This window comes from Haplochromis burtoni, unplaced genomic scaffold (genome assembly GCF_018398535.1).
Source record: "Haplochromis burtoni strain Fernald_Lab_line unplaced genomic scaffold, NCSU_Asbu1 Contig_787, whole genome shotgun sequence".
Classification (NCBI taxonomy): domain Eukaryota; kingdom Metazoa; phylum Chordata; class Actinopteri; order Cichliformes; family Cichlidae; genus Haplochromis; species Haplochromis burtoni.
The window spans coordinates 113,869-127,293 of NW_024583148.1; the positions used below are offsets into that span (position 1 = coordinate 113,869).

At 40.6% G+C, this 13,425-nt stretch overlaps 1 protein-coding gene across 1 annotated transcript; it reads right to left on the reverse strand.

The window, feature by feature from the left end:
• Nucleotides 1–611: 611 nt before the first annotated feature.
• saga (S-antigen; retina and pineal gland (arrestin) a) lies at nt 612–12,196 on the reverse strand. The gene is made up of 16 exons (XM_005950552.3): nt 11,987–12,196; nt 10,212–10,294; nt 8,337–8,397; nt 7,915–7,959; nt 7,415–7,614; nt 6,793–6,852; nt 6,641–6,708; nt 6,406–6,541; nt 6,120–6,204; nt 5,940–6,012; nt 5,348–5,485; nt 5,188–5,265; nt 4,793–4,807; nt 4,576–4,628; nt 4,034–4,043; nt 612–1,827 (listed from the first exon to the last, which is right to left on the reverse strand). Exons 2-16 carry the CDS (start codon nt 10,257–10,259, stop codon nt 1,701–1,703), a joined length of 1,197 nt encoding a protein of 398 aa, XP_005950614.1. The 5' UTR covers nt 10,260–10,294; nt 11,987–12,196; the 3' UTR covers nt 612–1,700.
• Nucleotides 12,197–13,425: the final 1,229 nt, after the last annotated feature.

Consider the following 13,425-nt stretch of genomic DNA (forward strand, 5'->3'; position numbering starts at 1 on the left):
GGAAGGAAATCACTGAGGTTTAATTTCTAATATTTTAATGTTCGTTTGGAGCCTGAGTAACTGGATCAGCAGGGGTGTGAAATGTCCACGTTGAATTTTATTGTGTAATAATTAATGCTGCACTAGTTCAATTTGATGACCAGGATTTGTTGTTAGAACATGCATCTGCAAAGACTCAATAAACGAAGAGTCTCCACGGCTTTAAAAACAATTCATGTTAAACTGAATCTTCACATCAGGGCTGGTTTTTAGATCCAGATAGAAAAAGCATTTTTATTCACTGGCTTTTGACTCAGTGGTTGACTGACTTGTATTTACTTATATTTTATTGTTTTCGCTATGTTTATTATTTTATCGTATTTATTATTCTTATGGTATCTATTATGTTTCTATCGTTCAGCACTTTGGTGTGTTTTTAAAGCGCTATATAAACGATGATGATGATGAAACTGCAGAATAAAAATATCAAAGCACTTTTTTAAAGAATGCCACATCAGTCCTCTGTATCTCACATGACCGTCACACATAAGAACCAGGAAGTAAAAGCTGAATATTTGAGATAAATTAATATGAAGGTAAATACACATTGATTAAATACACTAACAAATAAACAGGTTTAATATTTCTTATTTATTGTACAGTTGTGAGACGGACCGAGACTGAATCCATATTTTCCACATCCTTCATCTATTTAACATTTCATTCAATTTAGTTTCATTATTTATCGCACCAAATCACAACAACAGTCGCCTCACGGCACTTTATATTGTAAGATAAAGACTCAGTAACACAACAGCTGGATCCAGCCGTCGGCTCCTGCCCCGCCCACATTTCAGCCATTCAGAACTTTAAACCAGAAAATGAGCAAAGAAGCAAAGAAATGAATAAATTAGCTTTATTGTCAGAGTTAAAAGTGCACTGTCGCACAAACACGTCTGGTTTGAGGGCCAGATTGAATTGATCCTTCTACATCAGTGTCTCTACAGTAAATCTGAACTCAAAGTCAGAAACACCTTTATAATCAGTTTCAGCCTCATTAAAACAGAAACTGTCTGCAGCAGTTTTCAAAAGACACAGAAATGACTTTAAATCTGAACATGAAGAGTGGAGCCAAAAAACCAAAGCACTACACAACAAACCTTTAAATAATGTTAAAGGATTTTTTAAAACTTTTAATATCAGGATCATTTCTGTGGTTCTGCATTTTAACAGGATGCTAGCTTCAAGTTATTTGTCACCAAGTCTTTATTCTGTCCTCAGATCTGATGTTAACATCTGAAGTCCACTGGTGTCTAAAAAGTCTGACTATTGGTTTAGACGTTGGATTTATTTATTTCTGAATCTGACCGAAACCACGTGTTTACAAGCAGTTACAAAGGTAATAACTCAAAGTGATTCTGCAGCACTGCAGGTTTGTGCAGCATTTATCTCGCTTTAGGTCACCGGTTTGTTTTTTCAGCTATGCCCTGATGAACAAAAGCACAAAATCTGGAACCTAAACAGATATTTGTTTCCTCAGGAGCTGAAGGAGACCGAGCAGAAGATGAAATAGAGATGATGGATGAAAACATCCTGCAGTGACGTAAAATACACCTGAAGGTTAAACATGCACAACCACAGGTATGCGCCTTTAAATCTTTTTCTAGCACAAACTCAAACTCCCAGCATTCTTTGTTTCACCCTCTTTCACTCTCTCTCCTCTATTTCTCTTTGGGCGCCATGTCGTCACCACCGGAAACGTTGCCTTCCTCGTCATCATCATCGCCGATGATCCCCTTCAGGTAGGAGCGCTTGAATTCCTCGAACACAATCTCCTCCTCCTGCTCACTACAGACAGCAGCAGTGTTTCAGAGAAAGTTAGTGTAAAAGCAGCACATCAGCTTCATCACATCATCACATTTTGACAAATTCATTAGAGAAAGAAGGACACAGAAAAACAGAGAGCCTGTGCTTTAACAATGGCCTTGTTTGGAGCAGTGGCTGCTGCCTCCGTGCAGAGGTATGTATGGACACGGACTCGGAACCAGCAGTGGTGGGATTGGGATGTGAGAGGCTTCAATGACACGGAGTTCATTCACCATTTCAGGATCTCAAGACAAACACGCCGCCATGCTTTCTCGTTTGTCTTCTCCGGGGCTGATAATTAGCTTTTGTCTTGTGTCAGTGATGTAAAAGACGGATTTAATGCAACATGACCATCAAACAGCAGTCGCTTTCTGAAACATCAGATATGTATCGGATTCAGTGTCACATATGAAAGTGACCCAGGTCGGATTTGAAAATATCGGATTTGTGCCGTTCACACCGTCACACCATGATGGGATATGGGTCGCACAGGGTCAGAAAAGTCGCCTGCAGTGTGAACTAAGACTTCAGCTGAGCATCCACAGAGCAACACTTTGATGTATTTCCCGTTTCTTCTTTGTCACGTTTGGCCTTGTGTCAACCGATGGAGCCCAGGTCCACCTCACAATCGCTGTATGTCAGGTTTGAGGTGGCATCTGAGCCACAAACAGCCCACACAACATCTGCTAGTGCTGCAGCTGAACTGACGCAGCCCAGATGTGTCTGACCTCAGACCACATCAGCACGACTCTTAGTAAACCTTTACTGTCTTTACCTGCTAGTCACATATACTAGACTGTGTGATTTTTCTCCCGCTTTACGCTGTGACCCATTCATCCACAATAATGAAACATGCTGAGATTCATCCTAAAAAGGAGAAAGAGATGTTTTTAGCAGTATTTTTCCTGAGTCTTCATCTCTTCAGCACTGAGGGAATCAGAAGAATTAGAAATTATTTCAGGAAAAAAGTTAAAAAGCTTGGAGAACTTGAACGTGAAGGGCGTGATTGGCAGTTTCGGTGGGTACAACTTTCTGACTTTCGCCTTGTTTTCAGTTTTAAACTTGTCCACATTTTATCACTGGTTTGCTGTGACAATGGAGGGAACTTAAAAAGCATAAACCTGTTTTTTTACATTAACAGTAAAACAAAATACTTTTTAGTGTTTGTTTGGCGTTTTTTGTCCTCCTCCAACCACATACTGTAAAAAGTATTAGATTACTGCCATCCTGACAGAGCTTTAAGGTGGTATTTTCAGTTTCTTCACATGTTCTGCTGTGAATAAACCAGAAAATGTGTCAGGGAGGCCACACAGAGCTTCCAACCAGCTGTGTTAGCTTTTTGTTTCCAAGTGTGATGTTACGTCGATGTTGCGTGTCCAAACGAGGCCTGTGTCGAGGCCCGTATCGTGCTTCAGAACATCACGTGACTGAAGATAAACGAGGCCCCGTTTGCCTTAAATGACGTGACTGCCTGTGATTGAAAAGATTCTCTCAGAGAGGATGTTCAGTTAGCTGTCTTCGACTAGGAGTCCTCATCATTTTCCATTTTTGTTTCTAATCTGATGAACTTTTTCTTAGCTGGACTTTTCTTCGGTTTTAATCTGCTCTGTAACTCTGGTAATCTGATCGACTGATGTGAAGGAAAAGATGGAAATAAAAAGACTGGATTGACCTCTCAGCCATTTCTCACACTGTGGAGGAAAGAGGACACAAAGACACCGAACACTGAAGAACAAACAAAGGGAAGCTGATACTGCTGATGAGGACAGGAGCTGGCAGAGAGGAAGCCCTTAAAAATGCTGATGAAGAGATAAAGATCCTGAAACTCAATCCTGTCCCTGGATAAAAGGAACAAAAGCAACATCGGGCACAATAAACACGACGATGTTCGTCCTCAGCTAATCTGCTGCCTCTGACTCGATCGTGTTCACTGCTTCAGTCTCTTCCAACCAACACGGCGCATAATCACTGGAACAATTCAGGGTGTCTCCCACGGGGATAAAATCATTGTTTATATTCTTTATTTAATTATTTTTCAGTTGTTAATATTCTTGCAGTATGTACTCATGCAAGTGTTTCCAGCAGAGCTATCGACATGTTGTGGATTACGCACCAGCGCTGTGTCGATGGAAAATATGTTTCAAAGTTACACAAGACCAGATAAACAGAAATTATTTTGCATATTTACCTCTCCTTCACTGATGGCAGCAATAAAGAAAATACAAACAAAGAAGTTTGAACAAATTTCTACAAAATGAACACAGCTTTGTTTTCTCTGAGCGTCTCTCCTAAACCTCACACGGACCAATTTCAGATCTGGCCCAACCAAACCTTCAATTTAAACCCTTTGTTATCTGGTAGCCACCTTAGTCGAATCTTTAATGTTGACATTTAAGACTTGACCAATTTATTTGATCTGTTTTCACTTGAAATCGGTTTACTATGAAAATAAACTGCAGTTCTTTTAAGACCCAACAGAGGGCGTTACCTCCCACTTTGAGAACCACTGAGGATTCAGGAAATCTTTTCCTTTCATGCTGAGTTACTCACGCTGGAAAATTTTACATTTCTTTAACTGTTTTCTTTGCAACTTAATTTCTTTTAATACATATAAAACTGTATATAAGCATATGTGTTATACTGATATAATATTGTCTATATAATGATCTGGTTTGACTTTGGTACAGATGTGCACAGCTGCTGTAAACATGAGGACATTTGCAGTTTTACCTGCATCTGGCTTGGCGTGCATCAGTTTGAAGGGAACTTCCAGACCGACCTCGCTGCAGAGTAAAAGCAGAACAAACATTTCTGTCTCATCATTTAATGTCTGATTCATCCTGCAGCAGTTTGCTGAGTGTCTTCAGCTCATGTTGAGCAATACTGCTGATCCTAGAAACTGAACATCGTAGTAACTATCAGTGAAAACAAGGACACATGAACTCACCTCGACCCCATCATCCTGTGAGCGTGTTGGAGACAAAGATCAGAGCAAGTAGAAACACGTTTACATGCAGTGACAACAAGGACAGGACGTTTGAACACGAGTACATCCGGTTTCAGTGCTTTTCATTCCTCTACGCACATTTTTAGGATACTCAGGTCACAGGTTGGCTCAGATTTATCAGAGTAACATGAAGAAAATTGGAGCTCTTAAGCAGCAGTGAGCACCACAACGAATCAAAGCAAATCAAAGCCAATAGATGATGAGAGCAACACTGGCTCTGCCCGCTCATCATCTGCTTGCTTTTTATCTCATCCTCAGAAAGAAATGCAAAAAACTTTTCAGGATACTAAAAGAAATGAAGCCACATTTCAAACACACGAAGAGGAGAGACTGACCCTCCAACGATGAGCTTCACCATGACTCTGTACGAGACCATGATCCCCAGAACCTCCTTCAGCACGCCGTCTTTGACACTGAAACGGAAAAAACGATTGAAAGCTTCTTTTTTAAAAATCCTAACTGAGCATCAGCGTTTGGAGCTGACTGACTGCTCACATGCTCGAGGAGGCCAGGTTGGTGTCTTCATGCTTCAGTTTGCCATCCAGAGCGATGCCCCTCCTCTCCCTGTTGTTGGCCAGCAGAGGCAGCATCGTGTAGACTTTCTGCAGCGTCGCTCCAGGAGACACCGAGTCCCTGACGAGAAAGAGCAGATAAGCTTTAAAGGAAACACACAAAATAATCAAAAAGTTAAAATATCAGCAAAATTTAATGTTAAGTTTTTTACAAAATATCTGAGAAGTCCTGTTAATTTACTTTAAAAGATCAGAACTATAAGGCACAATGAACCTGAAGGTGTCTAACAATATGATGAAAAGCACAATAAACAATTTGATCCTTGTTAATTCGAATCGATTCTGATTAAAAGTGGATTGCAATGGTTCAGATCAAACAATTAAAGGAAGCGTCTGTATTTTCTGTCCACTTTGTTCAAATTTATCCTAAAAAGAATAAAAGGATAAAAATAATATTTCAATATCTAATGATTAACCTGCTCGTGTGGAAGTCAGTTTTTCTTTTTGGGAGCAACAAAAAAGATAAACTGCATGATACAGGTAAGATGATGAGTTCAGTGTGTCCTGACTTTTACCCAGAATCCTCGATATCCACACATTTGGCATAGCTGTCATTGGAGTACAAAACCACGTTGGCAATCTGGTCAACTGGGAAAGACAAGACACAAAAAGACATGATGTTTAAGACATCAACTCTGATGTGTTTCCACATGAACCTCTGCGAAATAAAATGAGCTCTTAAGTGTCGCGTTTACCGGAGAGGATGATGTTCTTGATGTTCTTGCTGGAGTTGTTTGTGACGCTAACGTGAACTTTGATGGGCTCACCGTGATAGTAAACCTGAAACAGGACACAGGGTCGGAGGACGTGAGCAGTGTCAGGATTATTCCCTGAAACTGATCAAAAACTAGTTGAAAAGGGAAAAAAGTCACAGAAAGCAACAATGAAAACCCGCCAAACCCTTCATGTTCGAGTAGCAGATAAAAACACGCCAAAGCTATGAAGTATCTGATCAACTGAAGCTTCAGACTTTGGACCCACCTCTTTGTCCAAACTGGCCTTGACGTGCAGCGGTTTGTCCGACATGACAAAGTCCCTGGTGGTCTCGACAGAGGGCGCTATCCCCTCGCCCTCCGGAGCGTACTGCACCTTCCTGAGCATCAGCTTCACTGTGCTCCTGTTGTACCAAAGAGGACAAAATCATCCACGTTAGATATTGTTCACTTCCAGCTGTGTTCCCGGCTCCTACCGTCCGATCGGACCCGCTGACACTCACCGTTTGCGTACTTTGGCGTCCTGGCTCTCAGCGCTGAACGCCTTAATCTCAAACTCCACAGCACATTGCTGCAGAAGAGGAGAGACGAGAATGCTTCACCAGCCTGTGAGGCATTCGTGTCATCACTGCTGACTCATGAGTTTGAATCTTACCTTTCCGACATCACTGGGTGCTGGCTGCAGGGCCACTGAGCACGGCAGGTTATCGGGGAACTGCAAAGAAGAAAAACAAACGTCATCCACTGAATGCAGACAGTTCTCAGATCAAACAAAGTGAAATAAAACTCCTTCACAAACAGCTTGTTCTACAAACGTATGACTGTATGGAGACTGAGACAGAACCAATCATTTCCTCTTATGTGCCAGCATGTTAACGTCTGTCTGTGATCCATGAACCAGTCACTTGTCCTTAACGGTTACAGTGATGATGTCACCACACTGGGCCTTAACGTTCAGCTCAGGTAGCAGAACGTCGAGCCGTTTCAATTATTCTTATTCTTTCTGCCACAAAATCTCACCACACTCCTGAGATTTGGCAAAAACATGACTTTAACCCAACACGCCTGCATCTGAATGTCTATCTGATTTTCTCCTAAGGCTGTAGTTCCTGTCCGTGTTGCACTGTGTGCTTAAAAGGATTTTTTTGTCTTCATCTCATCCATCTCTGAGTACTTTCCCCTGCTTACTTCAGCAGATTTAAACTCAGGACTTTGGCTGTTTGCAGTTTAATTCTATTTGAAGTTTCTGCCTGTCTGCAGTGCCGCTGAAGTGTCACCTCGAAGAAGAACGGGTATGAGTTGTTTCCCAGCTTGCGCAGGAGCTTGGCCTGGACTCTGGTGTGGATACCCTTCTCGCGGTCCTGCAGGGGCGGGTACACCTGCCGGGTGGCCAGGTACAGCTCCCTGCGGAAGGCGATTCCCATCACATCCATGTCATCTCTGCCGTAGCGGAAGGTGCACGACAGCGTGACGAACACTAGAGGGCAGAAGAGACAAATCAGTTCAAAACTCTCCTTTATATTTTTATATTTATATGACTGGAATCTCTTTGAATCCGAGTCCAAACAGTCAGGTAGGCAGCGATTTCGTTATTTTCATATTTAACCAAAAAACAATGAGAAGCAACTTTTCAAAGACTCGTCAGGCTGAGTATCAGGAAACTGCAGCTAAAATAATGAATCTAAATGTAACTCTTTTAATCCAGTGTGGCTGTGGCCATGGACATATATGCAAAAGAAACTGTCCAATAAAATGAGCTCTGGTGTTTTGTACAGACCTTTCCTCCCCTGCAGGGCCTCCGGGTCAATGAGGATGACGCCATCTAGTGGTAAAAATGAGATTTTCAATAAAACAAATTTACACTTTCATGTAAAAGGATGATCAAAATATTCAAACAGCAACGTAAAGACATAAATAGATGCAATAAAGTTTCAATCCATATGCTAACATAGCTGGACATTATAAATGCCATTTATTTTAATTTGTGCTGGTTATTTACTTTGATTATTAGTTTGATTTACCAGAAGTCCAGCTGTCATGTTTCTATTCTCAACTTTGAGTTCAGTAAATTACACAGAAAATTCAACTGAACAAAAAAAAACCCCAAACAAGCCAAAGGCTCTGCACCATCAGTGCTGGGGTCCGCGCTACATCACAGGCAATGTCGAGGTTTTTCCCCCATTTAAACAACAGACTCACCCAGTGGTTCCACAGAATCAACACGGTCCACAAAGTCTCTTTTCCCCATGTAGACTCCAACCTGAAGGAGGAAAGAAAGTCTTGAAACACCACATCCCGGAAGCATCACCGGCTGATGCTAAACACACCTCAGGTTGTCTGCTCCAATTTGCTTAATGACCGAGGTCTACAATGACCGTGATCTGAGTGCAGACACCTGCAGCTCAGGTGGGACATAGCTCAACTAATAAATCCGAGTCGGCATCACAACAGGTCTGATATCTGATCCTCCTGAAGAACAGACGAATGCAGAAAGTACACGTGGGCTGGTTGCAGGGACTCCCACACACTCGAAAGAAGTTAGAGGCGAGGTCAGAGGAAACATATCAGTCAAGAAACTTTCAGCTGATAATTCTAAAGTGAATTCAGCCTTTCAGCAGAAACTGTGTGATGAGACTGACCAGCTGATGACATATTCATTGTTTCTGTTGTTTTGTTGTTGTTTATTTAGAATAACTGAACAAGAATATTGTTTTAAAAATGAAAATAATGAAAAAAATTTAGAAAAAAAGGTTTACATTAAAAACTCGATGATATTCAGACTGATGTGAAACAGACAAACTGCAAACACTAAAGCGATGGAAGCATTTTGGTAAATATGAAGTTACCATATAATGAATAATTCATTCTTTGTTATTATTTATTCAGATTCATATCTTTTCTAAGAATTCATAAAAGACAAAGCGCTCTCCAGCAGTGTCACCTGAGCCTTAGCATTTCCGACAGGCATGATGTTTTTGTTATCCAGGTGTTCCCAGCCTGTGGGATACTGACAGAGCTCAGCACAGGCTGTACTGAGGTCAGACATGTGCTCGATAAACAGAGCGAAGCCCTCGCTGCAATAAAGCCATCATAAATCAGCTCACGTTGTCGTGTCGACCTTCAGAGGATCAGTGAGCTGAGCTGCTTCACAGAATTAAAGTTACTTTCATTGAAGCGCTGGAGAGAGAGAAGGGCGTCGGAAATGATGTCTTCTATACACAGAAGCAGCAGCATTAAGAGTTATATTTCCACTCCAACCACAGCCTGCTTCTTCACTGGGACATCCTCGTTGTGCTGCTCAGTGTAGTGTGATTACACAGGATATTACTGCTGGTGGTAGAATGCCACTGCGGCAGTTAGATTTAGGCCTGTGCCACAATTTAACCATAAAGCCATGACTACATACAAATGACATCACTTGTCTTTTGTTGCTGATGATTGGTTCCAGGCTTCAGCCAATAAAAAGAATTCTTTGCTTGCCACTTCCATCGCTCACCTCAAAGCTGAGACTTGTTACTCATTATACATTTGAAGTTTTAACTGTTTGCTTTGTTAGATTTAAGAATCTCAGCTATTAGGGTTGGGCTTATTGCAACATCGGGCTTTGGATTAATGCCCTGAGGTCGTCACCGGTGACGAGCTTAACACTGACAATACGGCACATTCAGACAGGTTTAAGGCTCAGAGAACCTTTGATGATAGATCTCACAGAGAGGCAACGAGGCAACCTTTAAATGATTCAGGTTCACCTCCACCTGTTTCCCAAATTAAAAACCTCTTAACAGAAATTCTATAATGAGACGATTCTGGCTTCTGTAAATGTGTCTCTTTGTCATGTGGCTAAAACAAAAACAAAAATGTAGATGTACAGAGTTGAAAAGAAAAGGACGAGGAAGAAGCAAAAGAAAAAGAAAAGTCTTGAAAATGAAGCTTTTCATTGATAAATATCAGAGAATGCAGTTTAGTTGTATGACAACATGAATAAACATGACTGTCAGCTCCTTTCAGTCTAGAAAATCCTTTCAGGAAATCACTCACGGTTCTAATTTTACTGAGAAAACTCAACCAGCTCACCGACTTGTCCTTGCAAACCTTCTTGAAAATCACATTTTTGGGGCTCATCTTGGTTCAGACTGAAGGAGGCTGGTCCGCGGTGCCTGACAGAAAGAAAGGAATAACTTGACTGACAAAGCGTGCGACATCACAGCAACGTCTAAAAACTCAGAATGTTTGAAAACAAATTCCATAATTTCACCTCCATTCTGTCTAATTCTTGATTTACTCAACAAAATAAGAAAATGTCAAGTTGATGGTGAACTAAAAATCTGTAAAACCTTTTCTTGCCAACCAAATATTGTCTTTGTCCTCCACGTGTGAGCTACAAACGCACCTCAGTTATATCTTTCACTAAAAAAAAGCCAGTTTCCATAAAAATCGCCAGTGAGAAACATTTTCACTGATTGAAAATAGAAGTAGTCAGTAGTTCCTGTGACACTGCTAGAAACGTGTTTTGCTGATGATTCAAAGTAACCAGGAGAGATTTGGACACCAAAGATGAAGAAAACAGGAAGTCAATCAGGGAGAAATATGAGTCAGTTTGTCACAATGTACATGTGGACTGTAAGTTCATTCAGGTACATATTTATTCTTATACAAGCCCTGCGGTAGACACCAGGGTGTACCCCACCTATCACCCTGAACTGAAAGCAGAAGAAGATGGATGGACGGGTGGATGGAATTATATGTACAAAAAGACACATTTTCACGATGTGTTATTTATCTATGTCTTTGTTTGTTTGTCCATCCACACGGATAAACGATTTCTCCTTGCTGATTTAATTACCCTGAGATAACCGAGAGGTTTGATCAGACTTAACTCAGTTAATCCTGTTAAAACCTTCTCAGAAGTCTGTGACCTCGTCTCAGTGAAAGCTACACCTGCTAACATCTTCAAAATCGCTTTGGGACGACGTGAGGAAGTCTGCATCCACGAAGAAACGCCGTACTTCCAATAATAACAACAACTGAATAAAGAGCACGTGTCAGTGCTACTCATTTGTATTCCAAAATCTGACTGAAATAAGATGATTTTTTAATGCAAAATAATTTCTCATGACATCAAAACTAATCAGCAAAAAAAAAAATCATCCACAATTTGAGAAATCTGTAGTTTCTTCATTCAGTCTTAAATGTGTCTGAAGTCCCAGAAATCATTTTTTGCTTAGAAATAAAACATGTCACATGTGTAGCCCAGTTAGTTTTATTTAATTTTAGTTTTATTTATCCTACAATATGAAGAATAAACATTTACTTTTTAAACTCAGGGACAAACTTTTTTTAATTTGAGTCTTTGTCTCAAAAAACCAAGTGACAAACTTCACCCAAATAATCAGATAAAGTGAGTTTTAATTATGTATTTTTTTATTTCTAAGCTTGAACATGAAACCTTTGATCCTGAACTTTGAAGATAATTGTGTCTATTTTAGTTTGAAACTGAATAATAAAACAGAAGCAGAATTATTTTGTTTTAAGATACGATAGATAAGATACCTTTATTAGTCCCACAAGGGGAAATTTTGAGGATATTAAATAAAGCGTCACGTTTGTTGTTTTGGTTTGGTCTTTAAAGTTTCTCACAGCAGAGCTCTCTCTGTCTCTCTCTCTGTCTCTCTCTCTGTCTTTGTTGGAATCACAGGCTTTTGCTCCTTTTCAGGGCTCCTGGAGGAAACTTTAGCAGCTCAGTTTAATAACAGTTCCTTTTGTACTGACAGGTTTAATCTGAAAGACCCTCCAGGATCTACAAATGTAAATATAAAACAGGAACACCTTGGATGTGTCAGAGGACTCACCTGTGGTGCGCAGGTGTGCCGAGGCTGGATCAGAGACAGGAGTCTGTCCCCGAGGCTCTATATGTAAATGCCTGCTGTCCTTCACAGCTTCTCTCAGCCAATCAGGTGACCCAGCGGTGAACTTTGACCAGCCCTCAGGACCTCCCTCCCACTTTCTTCACCTACAAACCTCCACGCGCAGACAGATGGACAGACAGACAGAGACAGACTTCAGTGAATGAGCTGACTGAGAGGATTGAAGCTGGTTATCCTCGGTCAGCACAACGAGGCTGGATTAGACCGACGGACGTGACAGAGTGAGGAGGTGCAGGGAACAAAACGTGCTTTCAGCCTGTGTTTTACTTCACGTTATCTCTTTTAACCCATTCAGCTTTCATCAGCTTTACACATTTAAGGTGCTGAATTATTTCTGTCAGGGCAAATGTATTCATGCACTTCAGCTCATGCAGTGGAAGGTTTTGAAAGTGATGTAAAATAAGGATGAGCATTAACAAAATAAGTTGATGACTGATAATAAAAAATAATCTTTATTATAAGATTTATTATCAACATCCTTTATTAAAAGTGTTAATTGATTACTTTGGAGTTTAATTGTACATATTTGTTTTTGCTTGATTTTTTTCTGAGTAAAAAAAATGCCATGCATAAAAGCATAGACTGTATCTAAAAGATGGACTCAGCCAAGGTGGCTCCATTTAGGAGCCTCAGTTTCAGCATCACGGTGGTCAGCATCTTCTTTTGTTCACTATTTTTTATACCTACATTTTATCTCCGTGTTCGGACCCAGGAATGGCCGATGACATCAGACATATAATAAGCAGACAGTGGTTAACGTTTACATTTAAACTAAGCCAATGCTCCTTTAACCATGTGATTTATGGAGGACAGAAATGAGGCAAAAACCAAAATCTGTGTTTAACACATGTATAAATCATGCGCACAACGACAACAGAACAAGCTTTTTAAAACAGGCCATTCATTTATTTACTTTATCGCTAAACTAATGTGTATAAAGTTCTTCCACTTTTGTAACACAATCAAATCTGTCTCGCTACGTTTCAGGTTGGGTTTACTTCACACTCCTTCATCAGAGACAAATTGTTATATTTCACAGTCTTTGGTTTTGAGTGTGAAACTAAAAGAAAAAGGGAAACACGTTCAGACTTTTGATAGGGACTGTGTGTGTGTGTGTGTGTGTGTGTGTGTGTGTGTGTGTGTGTGTGTGTGTGTGTGCTGTAATCTCCGGTGTAATAATGATGATGAAAGTGCTGCAGTAATCCACCTGTCTGTTTACCTGCTGACAGGCAGGACAGTGGATTAAAGCTCAGCAGCATCACTCTGCCTATATATAGACCTGTGAACACACACACACATACACACATACACACACACGCATATACACACTTATTTTGCTTTCATATGCAGATTTCAAATACTTT